We start from the raw sequence: 16,804 nt of genomic DNA, 5'->3' as shown, positions 1-16,804 counted from the left end.
GCTAGAACACCCAGGTTGGGAAGCTGTTATACACCACCAGAAATAGCGCCTCTAGGATGAATATTATAGAGTTAGAGTACTAAGATTAATTTGGCTGTTATTTTCAGGCACCTGCCATATATCATATGGAGTTGCTAGGATAACTGCCTGAAGAGAACTACAAATACAGATTTGGACTTCACAAGGTTTTTATTTATTAATTAACTGCTGCTTTAACATCCAAGCCTATTAATGTAGAAAACTGAATGCCTGGGTGTTCTGTGTAATCTCTGTTGACTGCTGCAATGCCTTTTTCTACAGATATTAATGTTTTTTGGCAAATGTCAGCAGCTTAGAAACCTTCATAAGTATTCTGATGGCTAACAACACAGGGTCACACAGTGCAACCTCCCATGTACTTTGTCTTTTGAAGTAACATGAGTTTAGCCTATAATTTGTGCTTAACTTTTAAAAAGTTTCAATAGTTATATACTTTGTATTATAACTATATGAAAGCCACCCAGAGAACCTCTGTGGGGCACCACCTACATACATAGAATATTTATTTTTTTCTTGCTTAACTGGTTTAGCCTAAATTATCATTGATAGCTGACTGAGTAAAACATTTGTCTCACAATAAAGATCTCAGCTAGCTGTTTATCAAAAATATAGATTACTGGAAGAAATGACTGGATATTCATGAAATGAAACCTGTGGGAATCTTTAAATGATATGAATCATGCAACAAATACATGTACCAAATATGATTTTTGGCTGGCTAGCCTAGCTTCCAAACATTCATTCCACTGAATTGAGCATGGCAGTGTAGAACAGGGTTATGCACAATGTTAAGAGTCTGTGCCATATGCCAGTGGTTTCCAACCTTTCTGGCTCTGTGGAGAGGCAGCAGCGGCAGCAGCGGCATTGGTGGGGGGAGAGGGGATGGTTTCACTTGTACGCCTGCTCAATTGCACAAATGGAGCTCTGTGCACTTGCACGCTTGCCCATTGCTTCAGCAGCCCAGTTCGCAATGGGCTGCAGACTAGGGGTTGGAGACCCCTGCCATATGCTTTATCATTAATGGGGGAAAACCTTCACATAAAATACAGACCATCTGTTTCTGACGCTCACACTCAGAGGTTTTCTCCAGCAACTCCTGTTCCAGTTCTCCACATCTTTTTTTATACTGCAACACCTATACCATGATGGAGAAAGAGGTTTAGGTAATCAGAATATTCAAGAGGAAAAGAAAGAACAAAGAAAAGAGTAGTTCAGGGTAAATGATTTAATTAAAATAAAAGAAGCAGAAGTTTGATCCCTGAAGTCAGGATTGTGCATCTTGAGATTCAAGGTCAAGCCAGACCTCTCCAAAAACTATAATTTTAAAGCATACTGTGAAGCACATAAGGAATGAAAATATTTTATTTGCAAATATTTTAATTGCAATTTCCAATTAGTTTTACATTTAAATGCAATCAAGTCCAGTGTATATTTTTTTTCATTCTGGCTCCACCATACTTGGCCAGCAGCAAGACTTGAAATTAGATCTGTTAGCCCAGCCCTAATTTCTCAGGCAGTTTAAGAGACAATAAATTCATCTTTATATGAACACTTCCCTGAATTGCTACTAAGTCATTTATTTGACATATTGTAGGTTTTTGTGGGGAGTGGAGAAGATGGGGAAGACAAACATATAAAATGTAGACTGTGCTAAGAACCAGGTCAAATTAAAAGTAAGAAGAAAAACAGAAATCTGACAGAACTAAAGTGGGAGAAGACAGGGAACATACTATGGGAGGAAAGCCTTTAAAAATGTCAAAAAGAAAAAGACATTTTGGCTGTGTATCACAGATTTTAAAAAGCAAAGATTTAGGAGGGGGGAAAAATCCATGAGTGTGTATATTCAGCAGAAGATGCAATAGGGAGGAACTTTCACTTTCAGCAATATGACTCTCTAAATACTAGAAACCAGTCTATTCAAAGAACTTTTCTCACACTGTATCCTATGGGATACAGATTTTGGACAAATGTCTTGTGCATATAGGAACTGATTGAACACAACTGAGGAGCATTATCTTGGGAAGGCTATTTCTTAGTTCTTCCAGAAAATTTTGCAGAGATGAAAGGAAGAATTTCATAAGATCCAAACATCTAGCTAGCATACAGACTGACTAAATACTCTACTAAGTCATAATGTGGGGTGGGCTTTTTGGGGGTTTTCTTCTCGCATGTTGTGTGAACCCTGTACTTTCCTATGGAAACTGCTTCCAAATAAAGGCCAAACTGGTCTCTTGATTTAATGGATTGGTACTACAACTAGGCAATGCTGGTACCCTGTTTCTTCAATTCTGCTCTGAAAACTTACAAAGAGCTTTTTAGATAGAATGTATGTTTTCCCTTCATAGTAGCTATTGTATACATCTTAAAAATCATCCATATGACAATTGAAAGCTACTATTCCCACATCTATCTAGGTCAGGGGTAGGCAACCTCGGCTCTTTTATGACTCATGGACTTCAGCTCCCAGAATTCCTGAGCCAGCATAGAATTCTGGGAGTTGAAGTCCATGAGTCATAAAAGAGCCGAGGTTGCCTACCCCTGATCTAGGTTGTATGATTCATATGGCAAATCATTTATTTAAATCATCCTTTCCCAATTTGGTGTCCATAAAACATATTGCATTTCAATTATCATAATTTCTAAAATAGCATAATTCAACCTTTTCTTTACCACGGACCCTCTTTAAATAACTTTTCTGGCCATGACCATGGCTATGGACCTCCAAGTCTTAACTAAAGATCTAAATCATAACATTTCTTCAAGCCTTTGCAGACCCTCTGTGACAACTACAGGTTGAGAATCACTGGCATAGTTTATACTAGTTAAAGAGTATTTCAGATTCTGAAGGGCACCAACTGTCAGGTGCAAAGAATCAGGACAATGTGTTAAGTCTCAGTTAAGCTCATTTATTGTTCATGTCTATGTACCAGAATCTAATCAACGAATGGGCAGCACTAAGTTGGTGCTAGATAAGAGTTAACAGAGTTCAAGAGGGGACGGACTTGGACTGCTTGTAGGAACTTAATGACTCCAGACTAATTCCTCTCTTGACTCTGTCCCCAGGCTCTGCCTTTCCTTCTCCTACACCAACATGAGCAATGAGGTCATAATGAGAACTAATCTTTTAACATCACAATTCTATTGAAATATTTTATTTTATTAAATGACTACAGTTTTTAATTTTATTTCACAAAGAACAGATCAATGAAAAATGTATAAATATAAAGAAACAACACAGGCAAAATAGCAAAATAAGGTTTAGCATGTAATCACACATAAATTAAGCAAACTGTGTTTAAGCACTGACTTTAAGCTTCTGAAAAGTAATAAAACAATAAATATTTAGTATTTTTTCTGTAATCAGGGAGTGGAACCTATGATAGAGCAGTTCAAAACTGAAGTCTGGAAAGTATAGGAGCTCTATCAGGCATTTCCAACAACTTGGCAGGATTTTTAACAGAATCCTCTAATTTTAGAGAAGGGACAGGTTTAAGAGACAGAACAATGCAAAACAATGAACACATTCTCCAGAAATAAATATAATAAATATAAATATAACAGGGCACATCAGCCTAACAAGTTAATTATTATTATCTATCATTAATTAATAACTAATAGTGAATACTATATCATTATTTATTATTATTATATTTCATGAGAAAAATATTAAGTTGTTACCACCTGTTCCTTAGATACCAAATTATAATATCTATCCCATTGCAATTCTATGGCTTCTGATCTTGTAGAAGGAAAACCTTATGTAAATTAGATTAAATTAATCTCCTCTAGATTAATTTTCAACATGTTTGCTTTTATCCAATCCATCACTCATCCTAGATTCAGTTTAATCTCTTCTGTGTTAAGGTTTGTGATGGTTTGCAAAGTTGAACATGGTTTCATGATGAGTAACTCAGGTGACTTGCCTGCCCTACTCAACAATAACCTGAGCTAGAAAGGAAGAAAATGGCAGGAGGACAAATGTGGTTGTGAATGTTGCTCCGATGCTAGCAAGCACTGCAACAGAAGGAAGCCAGACCTGCTAGGAGTCTGTATTCTGAATGTTCAACAGAGAACCTTCTAAATTAATGAAGAAATACAGCAGAAAGCCCCAATAAATTCAATTCTTATAAGCTCCATCAAAAGGATCCTTACAAGCTCCATCAAAAGGGTCCTGGCAAAAATAATACCACTCACCTTGTTTTGCATCTTCTGTACTAACTGAGCCTGGTGCTGTTGCCCATCCTGGAAGGCTTGCAGCTTACGCTTATGTGCTTTTTCATCTGATTTAAACTGCTGTCTCATCTGCAGGAATGCTGTGCTTCCTTCCTCCTCTGCTCGTTGTGCTTGCTGCAGCTACAGAAATAAATACTTGCTGTGATCCAATTGGCAAAACAAGGTTCTGGGTGCAGAATAGCAAAAAATATGGGGCTGGTTTCTTAAAAGTTATGTAAGTACAATGTGTCAGGATCCAATTTCATGCATGAAAAAAAACACAGTTTACCACTTTTCTGACAATAAATTACATATCAGTTTCCAGGAGGATTTTAGGCTTCTTTCAAAGATTTTGCTAAAATAAATTTTATTTGGAAAGTATCATATTCAAACACTCCATATACCATGTCCAGCTGCAGTTGCATAGTAAGAAGCAGCAGCACATAAAAATGGAGCTAACATCTCATCTACCCTTATATATCTAGGGTGCTGTCAATGGGATATTTTTGCACACTATTGACTCTCTATATTTACACTACAGAATGTGAGTCCTGGGTGTTCCCTTCAAAGGGTTACCATTACAGTAGAATGCTAGATGGCTGGTTGGATATAAAGGTGGCTGCTTTGCCATTCTGGTATGTGGATGATACAACAACAATGGGCCTTATTTTGGATGACAATGATAGTACTTAAAGGGAGGAGTCTGAGGGTTTGGTGAAAAAACAGCTTGGTTGTAAATGTTGGAAAAACAAAAATATCATCGTTGATTTCAGCAAATTCAGGCACAGACATACCTCTTTGTATTAATGATTAGACTATGGAGGTGGTTTCTGGGAGTGCACATTGGTGAAGTGGGCACCACAGCAACTGAATTTTCTGCATCGCATGAAAAGAGCACATCTTCCTTCCCCTATCCTTACTAGTTTCTATAGAGGGATGATTGAAAACATCCTGTTGAATCTGGTTCAGAAGTATTACTGCTTTGGACAGGAATGCTGTGCAGAGTGGTGAGGACAGTGGAAAAAATTATTGGAAATTCACTTCTTCTATCCCGGACATGGAAAATAAATACTGCTTGACCAGGGTCTGTAGTATTGTCAGGGACTTTCCACATCTTCTCCATGACTGGTTTTCATAGTTGCCTTCTGGGAGGAGGCTTCGTCGTATCTGAAGCAACTAGATTCTGAAATAGCTTTGTTCCATGTAGTGTCAACCTTGTTAACTCTCAAGATTCCTTTTTTGCTATGTATTCAAAATAGATGGGGATTAATATAATGTCATTTTTGTATAACTTGGCATTTTTGGTGCTGCTGCCATTATTATATTATTATTATCTTTGGGATGGTGGCATTATTTGATGGGTGGTTCCTTCTTTCGAGAGTGGGGCATTAGAATTTCATTTTAATGTGTGCTGTCGTGTATACAGGTAAATAACAATAAAGATTATCTCTTTCTATTTTAGAGGCTACTAGTACATGAAACACTTTTGAAAGAAAATAAATAAATTATTCATTTCTGCAGTCAAGCCATATTTATGTTATGCACACTTAAGGACAGATATACTTTTTTCTTGAAAATAATTTGCTTGGCTTATTCAGATAGAACTTTTCACGTGCCATCTCAACAGATCAAAACAAATTTAAAAATAATTAGCTTCTCTTAAAAACTCTATCTCATAAGAACACATTTATTCATGGAAATGGAGAAGTTCTGCCAAAGATACTATTCAAATGAAAACATAGTTTTAGAATTATATAAATATATGCCACATCCATTGAATCAATTAATGCAAATGCTTAGACAGAGTTAATCTGCCAGGAAAAATAGAGAACAAATGCAAATATAAACAGTATTTAATCCTCAGAACTTTATGCTGCTGTGCTAGTTTATTAGCAGTTTATTTTTCCCCTCTAAATTAGTAATTTAAAGAAAGATGTTCTTTAATTTTCTTATGTTTCCTGTAATTCATCTGGTTATTTATAACAAAACTTGAATTAATTTCTTGTCCTGCACCATTTTATATGTTCTAAAAAATATGGGAAACCTACTGTATACCATAATTCTTTCAAACAATGTAAATTAATTATTAAATAGACAGTACCATTACAGATTATAATTTGCAGCAATATTATTTCTTAAAATCTAAAATTCTATTTAAATTACTAACCACATTTGATACTAGAGCTCCCCAAACCATGAGACTTCAGTTTCATTTAGAAGTTATATCAATCCATCAGGCATGACAGACTTAAATGACTGTCTCCTTTAAATAAATGTTGAAATGCAAAAATTTCTACTGACACATACATACAGTATATATTTTGTACATACTTCTTCATTTGTATCTCTCCCTCCCTCTCTGTAGGTTATGCGTGAAATGTGCTCACATCCATGATTACTTGAATATAGGTTCCCACTTCTATCAATAGATCTTTATTCAAAAATTAGTTTATTAAATTACCCTTTCACTAATAGCTTGATATTTGCTAGCTAACTCATCCTTCTCTGCACGAGTGTGTGCCAACAGGTCTTCGAGACGAGAAAGTTCCTTCTGCAATAAGCGGTTTTCTTCTTGCATATTGGCTGGAAGGTCTGTTTTGGATAAATCTGGAAAAATCAACAAATAAATTATGACAAGTCAATCAACTAGTGGTTTAAAATCAATGCAGTATTATTATTTTAGCTGGAGATGTAGCTTTATTCATATGCACAAACACTGCATACTATTCTTTTTAGGAAGCAGGAACATGGGTAATTCTCTTAGAAATGGAGTGCCAACAGTAAATAGTTTTGAATACCAGTATGCCACATCAAAAAGAATAAGCTGGTATTTTGGATTTAGCAAAAATTTGACATAAATAGAGATGGATGATAAATCTGTTGCATCAGAACTTGATTAGACAGACTACAGAAAAGCCACCTCAATTTATAGAACAATTTGAATATAGAATAATTTGAAAATGAATATAGTAGAAAAGATGTTCACAAGGATGCATACCTATAGAGAAATGCACATGAAATGACGTTAAATGTCCATAGACATTTTCACATAGTTTCTCAAATTTGCAAAATTGAGGACCTAAGAAAAACTAAGCCTGGAAAAAAAAATCAACCCAGCCTCCAGGTCTATGGTATATGAAGACTTGCTTCCTTATTTTGAATACACATTCTTCTTGAAAGAGCCCTGAAAGAGTTTGTTGTTTCCAGTTTCATAGAACTTTTTATCACAACTCCTTTAGCCTTCCTGTAAAAAAAATAAATGAGAAGTAGTTGGGCACTAAAACTGTTTTGGTAATGACTATAAAATATGTGATGGATACTAGCATCAACATTTTTTTCCTTGCCACAATAGAACTGAGATGTAATGTTGGCCAATTTCTACACTCCCTCATTGGTCGAGTGGAGGGACTGCTACTCATCTCTTGGTGCAATAAGGATACTAGTGGACTATTATAGAAATGGCTTATGCTTGTTTAAGGAGTGATTGAGACTGAAGTGCGGAAATGGATCCAGTCACTTTTCCAAGTCAACAGCCGCTTAGTTGATACTCTGCCAGGGAACCAGAAGAAACTAAATATGTTACTGGAAAGAATAGATGACTAGCTCTCTTTTCACATTCTTTGTGAAGGAAATTCTGGGAGTTACTGGAACAACACATCCAGAACACATCTGGTTAGGAAGTCAATCCATTCCTAATATCAATTTATGAGTTTCAGCCTCCCCACCATTTTCCTGCATTTGAATTCACACACATTATCTGCTAAAGGGATGTCCAATTTAAGGCAGTACCTGAGGATGATGGATCAGATAAGCTTTCAGTAATAATCTGTCGAATTCTGGCTGGGATTGTTATAGGTGTAGCCTTTTCTCCTTCTCCTCGCACAGTCAATGCTTTGTCATCTCTGCTTGCTCTGGAATGCAGCACTGTATCTTCTAGGGTCTGAAATACACTCAAACATCAAAGTCAGGCTGAAAAACATGTTGGATTTTATTCAGCCATTCATAGAAGATGGATTACTTGGAAACACTCCTCCATACCCATGAGTGAAAATATATACAGGCACCTATATATGTAGGTTTCTATGGTTTCTGGAGTGCTGCACAATCTGATGTCCAAGATTCATGGGAATTTAGTTGCATTGTCTCCCCCTTCCCAGTCAGCAATGCTTAATATATAGCTAGTAGGAGGTGAGGCTGGGGAACTTTGCAAGTCTGGTAGTAGACCCAGCATCATAGCTCAGCTTCACCTTCTCAGTTTAGTATACATTCAGCTTGTCTAAGCTCATTGAAAGGAATGAGTTTAGACACTGTACAAGATCTGGCCATTCGGATCCCAGCCTCTTATCATGTTGATGAAGCATCCTAACCTTAGATTTAGGGTTGGGGTTTGCTACAGTTGTGAGCTAAGGACGAGAGAAAGGGAAGCATCATGAAGTTATATCATATATACAAAAGGCTACTGGGGTGTGCTCATGCCATAGTTAGAGATTTTTCAGAATAAATTTTTGTGGAGTCAGGACTAGTAAATAAGCAGATGAAAGAACTCCAGGGATTACTAGATAAAACTCAGATTATTATTATTTTAAAAAAAAAACAAAGCAGGAAAGGCAAACAACTTCCTTATTGTCATCTCCTCATGTTGTGTATGCCATATAGTACCTATTTAACAGTAACTATTACACCTTTAATGATCAGTAGAAAAGAACATTTTGGCAGTGCCAAACAGGAGCTCCTTTAGATAAATATTTTTAGACAAAATATTACATATTTATACTTTGACTCTAAAACATTTTTGAAGCAAAACTGAGACTGTTTACTCAAAAAATGCAAATGGATTTTATCACAGAATAGCTAAGGGACCAGATGAAGATATTCAGAATCTACCTCTGATTTTAAAGATGTCTTTTCCTTTAAACATTTTGACCCTTCAGTCCAAATTTTTTGTACTATAAATCATAAGAGTTGTTTTCAACTCATTTAACTTTACAACTATGCCAGTTGACCAATTTATAATTTTTTTACAAAGTTAAAATAATATCTGTGCTTTGTTTTGGGTATTTATAGGAATCTTTTCTTTTTTTTTACTTTTTATCTATGCCAAAACACATGCAAAATACTGAAGAATTTTCATGTTCCTTGTTGACACTTACTTGGTATTTATTATAGCAAAATTCCTATCTGTGGTAATTAAGCTAAATAAATAGATATAAGAACGCTTTTTAAAGAAATACATTTATTTGCCTATATTAAAACCCAAGGCTATTCTATTTCACACATAAACTGAATCAGTTAGGGTATATATTGTCTGGTATATTATTGTATTCATATTGCAAGCATTTTATATACTGTTTTCTTCTGTGTTGTTTTTTTGCTTTTAAACTGCTGTTGAAAAGGAATTCATTTCTATAACATGTTGGACTCTAATGAAATAATGTTCTTGGCATTTAAGATTCTTCTCTCCCTTGAATTCCACAAGAAATTATATCAATATACCACTACCAAAAATCATGCTCTAGACTTTATTTTTAATCTGTAAAATTTCAGAGAGTGTATTTTTTGGTCAAATAGCAATATTGCTGCTATTTGAAATATATTATTCCCTGGTGCGTGATACCTTTAAATTTCTGGACATGTACAGGAGAAGGGTTTAATTTATCCCAGGAGATGCTAGCAATTTATGACTCTCTTATGAAGTAAGATGAGATTTTGTATTTAAGCAGATTATAGTGAATAGAAACATTTCTCATCTTGTTGCCAAAGCTATCCAGGTGTCTGTCTGTGTAATGGTACTAAAACAATAATACTTCACTGGTGCAGCTCTACTAGTGTTTATAGGGCAAGAATATTTTGGGCACTATAATAAATTTCTGCTGCCTTTGAAGTTTAAAAATACATAAATAAATAAAACAGAATAGTGCTACTGAACCACTTCTGTATTTAAAAGTCTCAATTCAAAAATTAAAAATTAAAAGAAAGTCAAAAGGCTGGTGGAAATGTGCTTTATGGCTTATATAATTCTAAATTTTGTCTCTAATGATCTCTCCGTTCCTTGGATTTCTATTACCTCCCTTAAAATGATAAAGGTAACAAATCAAATTGGGTTTTTATTATAATAGGCCAGCCTAAGGGATTGGGGTACAGTTATTGGAAAGAAAAATAAAGTAAAAAGCTAAAACATGTAAAGTTAAAAAGGTACACAATGTATATCTGAGACATAGACAGTCTAAAAGGATTTTTAAAAATGAGAATCTAAAAATCAGAAGAGAGGGCTTAGGGAAGCCTTTCTGTATGCAGTGTGAAAGAAATAATATGGCAGAGGTTCACTGAATGTAGTTTAATGCTTTGAATCCCAAGCACAATCAGACATCATCTGACAATGGTAAGAAATGTATCTGCTTCTGGTAACTAGCATACAAACACAACTGTTATTCTACTCATATGATTACTGAATGCCTGTGGTAATTTATTAAAAATTGGAGCAGTGGAAACAAGTGGTTGTGTTTTGTGTTTAGACGCTAAAGAGAAGAATTTGATATATGCAAAACCAACAGATCATTGATTTCTTGCTTAGACACCCCTAAGTCTCTGTCAATATTGTTTGTTTTGCTGTAATTGAAAATCTGAACTCAAACTAGGTGTAGTTTGTTACCCAGGTCTGATCTCTGCTGTATTTTGCTTGTGCACCTGGAGATTTCACTTGTCTCAATAGATTGACATAATACGGGGGTGTCAAAACTCAATTTCATTGAGGGCCGCATCAGCATTGCGGTTGCCCTCAGGGGGCTGGGTGGGTATGGCCAGGGTGGGCGTGGCCTACTGGGTGGGCGTGGCTAGAGTGGGTATGGCCTACTGGGCGGGCATGGCCAACTCTACATCGTTTGCATCAAGGGTGCCTATGGGGGCCTGGGCAGGAGTGGGACAGATCTGAGGGTCTCTGGCAGAAGGAGGGTCTCTGGGCCAGGGCCAAGGCAGTGGGGGCCGTTCCCTCACTGTTTCCAGGATGGCTTTGTGGGCCACATGAAACCACTTCGCGGGCCGGATCCACCCCCCGGGCCTTGTGTTTGACATGTCTAACATAATACTATCCCTGAGAAACGTAGAAGCACATTGTGTTAGGAATGTATTCATTGTGTTTGCATATATATATGTAGTCATAGATGTATTATCTGCTTATTGTCCCACCATGAAAAAGAAAGAAAGCTATTTACTGTAATTATATACCTAACCTTAAAATCAGTGTATATTTTCTGAGTCTCATTCTTGTTGTGGGATGCGAACAGTTTAAGCATCTTATTTGATCTCTTAATCTTTCTCAAATATAAGTAAAAAAAAGTTAACTGTGAAGAAATAACACAAATGTTATGATCTAATTAAATACTGCAATAACCAATGTTTCTCAATCTCAGCAACTTTAAGATGTGTGGACTTCAAATCCCACAACCTGGCTGGGGAATTCTGGGAACTGAAGCCCTACATTTTAAAGTTGCTGAGATTGAGAAACATTGCACTAACAACATAATGCATGTGATAGCTAAAGTTATAAAACTTTCAGGAAAAAGAACCCTGAGGAATACATAGTTTTGTAAGGGAATCATCTCCCTTTAGCAACTTGTACTGTTCAGTCTAAATCATTTTAGCGTTTCTGCCTTTTAACATAACAGATGCTGTGCTTGAATATAAAAAATGCAAGAGTTGCAAAAATGCCAGTTGTATAACTGTAACAATCAAGCTGCCTATCTGCTACAGCATGAATTAAAAAAATCTGGCTTGGTAATAAGTTACAGCTCATTCAGCCTCTGAATAGGGACCATGGAGAGAGCTGCTTCCTTTGCAATGGGAGAGGCTGGCACAAATGGGGCAGCTATGGAAAAAATCAGATTGAAGTAAAGGTAAAGGTAAAGGTTCCCCCACACACACATGTTAGTTGTTTCCAACTAGGGGCCAGTGCTCATCTCCACCAAAGGCACACGGAACGCTGTTACCTTCCCACCGTAGTGGTCCCTATTTTTCTACTTGCATTTTTTACGTGCTTTCGAACTGCTAGGTTGGCAGAAGCTGGGACGAGTAACAGGCGCTCACTCTGCTACACGGCACTTGGGATTCGACCCGCCAAACTGCTGACCATCTGATCGGCAAGCTCAGAGTCCTAACCCACTGAGCCACCACGTCCCCTCTGAATAGGGACCATGGAGAGAGCTGCTTCCTTTGCAATGGGAGAGGCTGGCACAAATGGGGCAGCTATGGAAAAAAATCAGATTGAAGTAACAGAGTATAAACCAATACTGTCCATTCACAAAAAGTGAAAGAAAGTGCTACCCACCAATAAATATCACACAAATATAAACCTTGTATGACTTTGAGGTGATGTTCCCATGGCTTACTTACCAATCGTTCACTTAATCATAGCTTATGTAATTAACCTATTCTGTTAGCTACACTGAAGAATGTGAGCTATTTCTGGGTTGGGTTCATACAACATGCTAATGTAGGATGCTATTAGGTAGTTGTAGATCAGCACAATAGAAAGCTGACATTTTATTTTCTACAATTAACATAGGTTAATAATAACTGAGATCACATTATTAATATCAAATGTATTACATTTCAAATAGGATAGAAAAACCGGTTACAGCACAAAAGGTTTTATGTTTTACTCTTGAAAGTACCCTCTTGAATAGGAATCATAAACTGGCTCTTATGTCAAAAAGTTGTACCATATGCACTATACAGCAGAATGCTCAATTACATTTCAAAGATTTCTTGTCCTCTTTTTCTAAGAACAATCTAATTTAGGTACTGTAGATTGCTCCTTTGGAATCCTTCACAATTAGCTAAAGCTTGCATATGTAATTTTTATTGAAAATGAGGGCTTTATTAACAGTTTCTGGGATTATACAATATACTGGTTGAGTCTGAATACTGGTTAAGAAGATTTAGTCTCTATATATTTATTCTGAACGATATAGAGAAACTTGCAACTTATTTGCACTTATTTAAAGTGGAATGTGTGAGTGAAGCATCCCAAAACTGCCTTTCTAAACAAATTTTGAATACTGCTAAAATTAGCTAATAGAACCTCCAGGGTTATTATTTGTTTTACAAATTATTCTAGGAGAGGATATATGTTTAGTTTCTTCTGTGGTGATCTAGTTTTATAATCCCAATGGAACTGTACCCAGGAAAGGAGAGGTTTCAACAGTATGCATCTGAATTCTACAGATATTCACTGAGAAGTCTTAGTTAAGTTCAATAAAAATCATTGCAAAGTTTAAAGTACTATGAAATTGCACTCCAGAGCTGCAATAGTTTCTATACATATTTGGGAATGAGTCCCATTAAGCACAATGGGCTTCCTGAGTAAACTTGCATAAAAGAATGCTGTTGTTTGGTTACTTGGAAAGCAATTTCCTTGCAGTCACCACTTTTTTGTTCTTTATTTTCAATCCTTAAACCTTACTGCCCTCTAGCGTATTTAAAATGTTGATGACTCCATAAGATCCAAGGCAACTTTACACCATGTATGAAAAAAGAAATACTAATTGTTACTGATGTAATTGAAATTATATTTTAAAATGTCAGGGCATGCAACTTGTAGCAAAGCTTATAACTATGCAATAGATATCAGTGCTCTTTAGATTACAAATAATCTGAAGGATCATGAGAGTAGACATAACACATTAGCCTATGGTTAGTTTACTTAATCATTCTTTATTGAACAGACAAAATTGATTGGGTTTATAAAGCCTACTAACCTAAAAAAATTTTTTTCCCTTTTTCATAAATTGAGTGACAAACTACAATAATTTTGTAAACAAAACTACAAACAACTAAACCACTCTCTAGGTTAAGATACTGACCTAAGTTAAGAATCTGACCTTAGTTAAGAATCTTTACTAAGTATGGCTTCATGGTTTCTATATAAACTATCTATTGTAATACTTGATACAACCTTCTTGCATTCCAATTTATTTGTCCATGACATCAAACCTTTCTTATATATGTTCCATATAGAAAAAGCATGATCCTTTTCACAGAGCTTCTCTATTTAATTTGAAACTACTTAAGAAACCACAATCTATTTCCCTTTTCCAAGCCTTAGACCTTAATAATATGGTCCTTCACTTACATTCTTCTCACAACAGTCTGGTGGGGTAGAAGATATTGCAACTCATTACACTCCAACAAATTTTCAGACATGAGAGAGTAGAATTATTGACTCCTAGGTCAATATTTTAATTATTACACTGGCATTTACATCAAGGGCTACTTAAATTGAAACCCATATAATAAATTCAGTTAAAGTTATTACAGTGTCCTTAAAGAAAAAAAAAGCATTCCATCAGCTGTATTTTGCCCAGAAAAAAAAATTGCAGCAGAGGACACTAATGCTTCCACCCTCCTTATTTCACTACCCAAGCTGAACACCTGAATTAGGCCTTCAGGATTCAATGTATTTTCCCCCAGCAGGTGTTCCTTTAGGAATGGAATGTTGAGAAGTAGGAGTGATCGTAGCCCTGTTTTACTTTTAAATTATTCAATTAGAATACTTTATTTGGCCAAGTGTGATAAGTCACACAAGGAATTTGTCTCCGGTGCAGGGATTCAACAGGAGGCATTAAAAAGCTGCTCTTTCACTAACCTGGATTGCGGCTTCCAACCTTAAACTTGGCTTCTCCTCATTTTCCTTGCTCATCGCTCAAAACTGGGCCAAGCCCGAAGAGGGAAACCAACGCTAGCCTAGCAAGTCTTCTCGCTATATGCAGAACAAGAGAAGTGCATGCATATTTATGTTCCAACTAATCCGGTGTCAATGACTGTTGATCCTTCTTCGCTGCCTTTTAGAATAGAGGAGGTGTGTAAGAGACCTGGCTCCAGTTGCTAAGGCAATGGGAACGCCGAGTCCCTTGTGTTGCCATAGAAATAGAATGCACCGGGGTTGCTATGGTGACAAGAGACGCGACAAACCGAACTGTTTTCCTAAGTCAGGCTGCAAATAAAATGGGACATATTCTGTTCGCAATGAGGATGATTGGACGTTCTCTAGAAGACACTCTGAATCAAGAATCACATCCTCAAAACATTTAACAACAGCACATTTTACTATTCTACTCTGCAGTATATTTCTGCTGAAAACTTTATTCTAGTGATTTAATCTTTATTTTTTTTAAACAGCCATTTTTGTGCAATATAAATAATCTCATTTCCTTCTTAATGCATCATAATTATGCAGGATATTCTAGGAAATATGTTTAATTAATCATATTGCATTTTACTTCCATATTTATGATAATAATTAAATATGTAGGCAATTTGTAAATAATTTATTAGTATTTGTGAAGTGGCTTTCAACATAAATATTACATCAGTGTATCTCCAGCAAGGCATTCATTTTAAACTTTTTAAAAAAGTCGGTCCATATGTGTTTTCTATTGAGTCATAATTTCCATAAATCTTATTAGCATAGGCAATAGCTGTTGGGAGATGAAGTCCAATTTACCTGACTGGAAAAGGCTGCACTAAGGAATCAATTTTAGACTGTATTTCCTTTTTCTTGATATAGCAACATTTCCTTCTAAAAGAAATACAGTAAATACACCAAGGTGTGGCTCTTGAGTAATTTTTTTTAGAATCAACAATGTCATGAGGCTATATTCTTCATTTTTTCCTGAGTTAAATGTAAAGGAAAAGATAAAAAGATAAAACATTTTAAGTACATTATATAATGTACTTATAATGTACTCACCAGTTTATAATATTCTTGAAGACAATGTGATATAATGCAGTCTTAGACTTTTTTTCTCAGAACTAAAATACTTTTGTTTCTTGTGATAACTTTTTAAAAAAAAATTACTAGATTTAATTTTCTGTATCTTTGAATTTCTTTTATATTAATATATGTTGTAAGTACTTATTGATTATGTGCACATAATCAATCACATAAATTTTGTCCTTAATGGCCTGTCCCTATCTTGGTCTTTCTGATCTTCAACAGTACAGTACACTCTTTGTTACTGTAATTGAGTCCATCCACCTTGCTGCTGATCATCCTCTTTTTCTTTCTCCTTTCATCTTTCCTAACATTAGTACCTTCACCAATGAATTCGGTCTTTGCCTAATATGTGTAACATAGGATAATTTAGGCCTGGTTGTTTGTAGTTCAAGTGAGACTTCTGAGTTGGTTTGTTTAATGATTCATTTTATTAATTCAATGGTTTTATATGGCATCCAACAAACAATGAGACTGGGTAGCATTCAACAAAAACAAACAGTAAACAGAAAAAAACCCCAGTTACCAAGCATTTAAAAAATTTAAAACGGCAATTGAACATAATAGTTAACCAACCAAAAGGGGATTCCACTCAACTGGACTTCAGTGCCTGGGGAAAAAACCAACACCTAGGTTTTGATGGCTTATAGAACAGCAAGCAGATTTGGGGTGACTACTGTGTGTCAGGGCAGGGGGAGAGAGATCATTCCAAAGCACAGGAACAGCCATAAAAAAAGGTATAATAAGATGGCAAAGTTTGAGAGACAGAACGTAGAATGTACCATC

At 35.8% G+C, this 16,804-nt stretch overlaps 1 protein-coding gene across 1 annotated transcript in view; it reads right to left on the bottom strand.

Moving 5' to 3' along the window:
* Positions 1-14,944, bottom strand: part of CROCC2 (ciliary rootlet coiled-coil, rootletin family member 2) — a gene marked incomplete at its 5' end in the record, with an annotated part of 111,184 nt that extends 96,240 nt beyond the window's left edge. The window contains 5 exons of the mRNA XM_081329888.1: positions 1,091-1,174; positions 4,234-4,392; positions 6,713-6,858; positions 8,041-8,191; positions 14,891-14,944. Coding sequence (XP_081186014.1) covers positions 1,091-1,174; positions 4,234-4,392; positions 6,713-6,858; positions 8,041-8,191; positions 14,891-14,944 — 594 coding nt within the window. The remainder of the gene's footprint in view (positions 1-1,090; positions 1,175-4,233; positions 4,393-6,712; positions 6,859-8,040; positions 8,192-14,890) is intronic.
* Positions 14,945-16,804: the final 1,860 nt, after the last annotated feature.

Source organism: Vipera berus (assembly GCF_964194415.1).
Source record: "Vipera berus genome assembly, chromosome: 5".
NCBI lineage: Eukaryota > Metazoa > Chordata > Lepidosauria > Squamata > Viperidae > Vipera > Vipera berus.
This window is presented reverse-complemented; position numbering and strand designations above follow the sequence as displayed.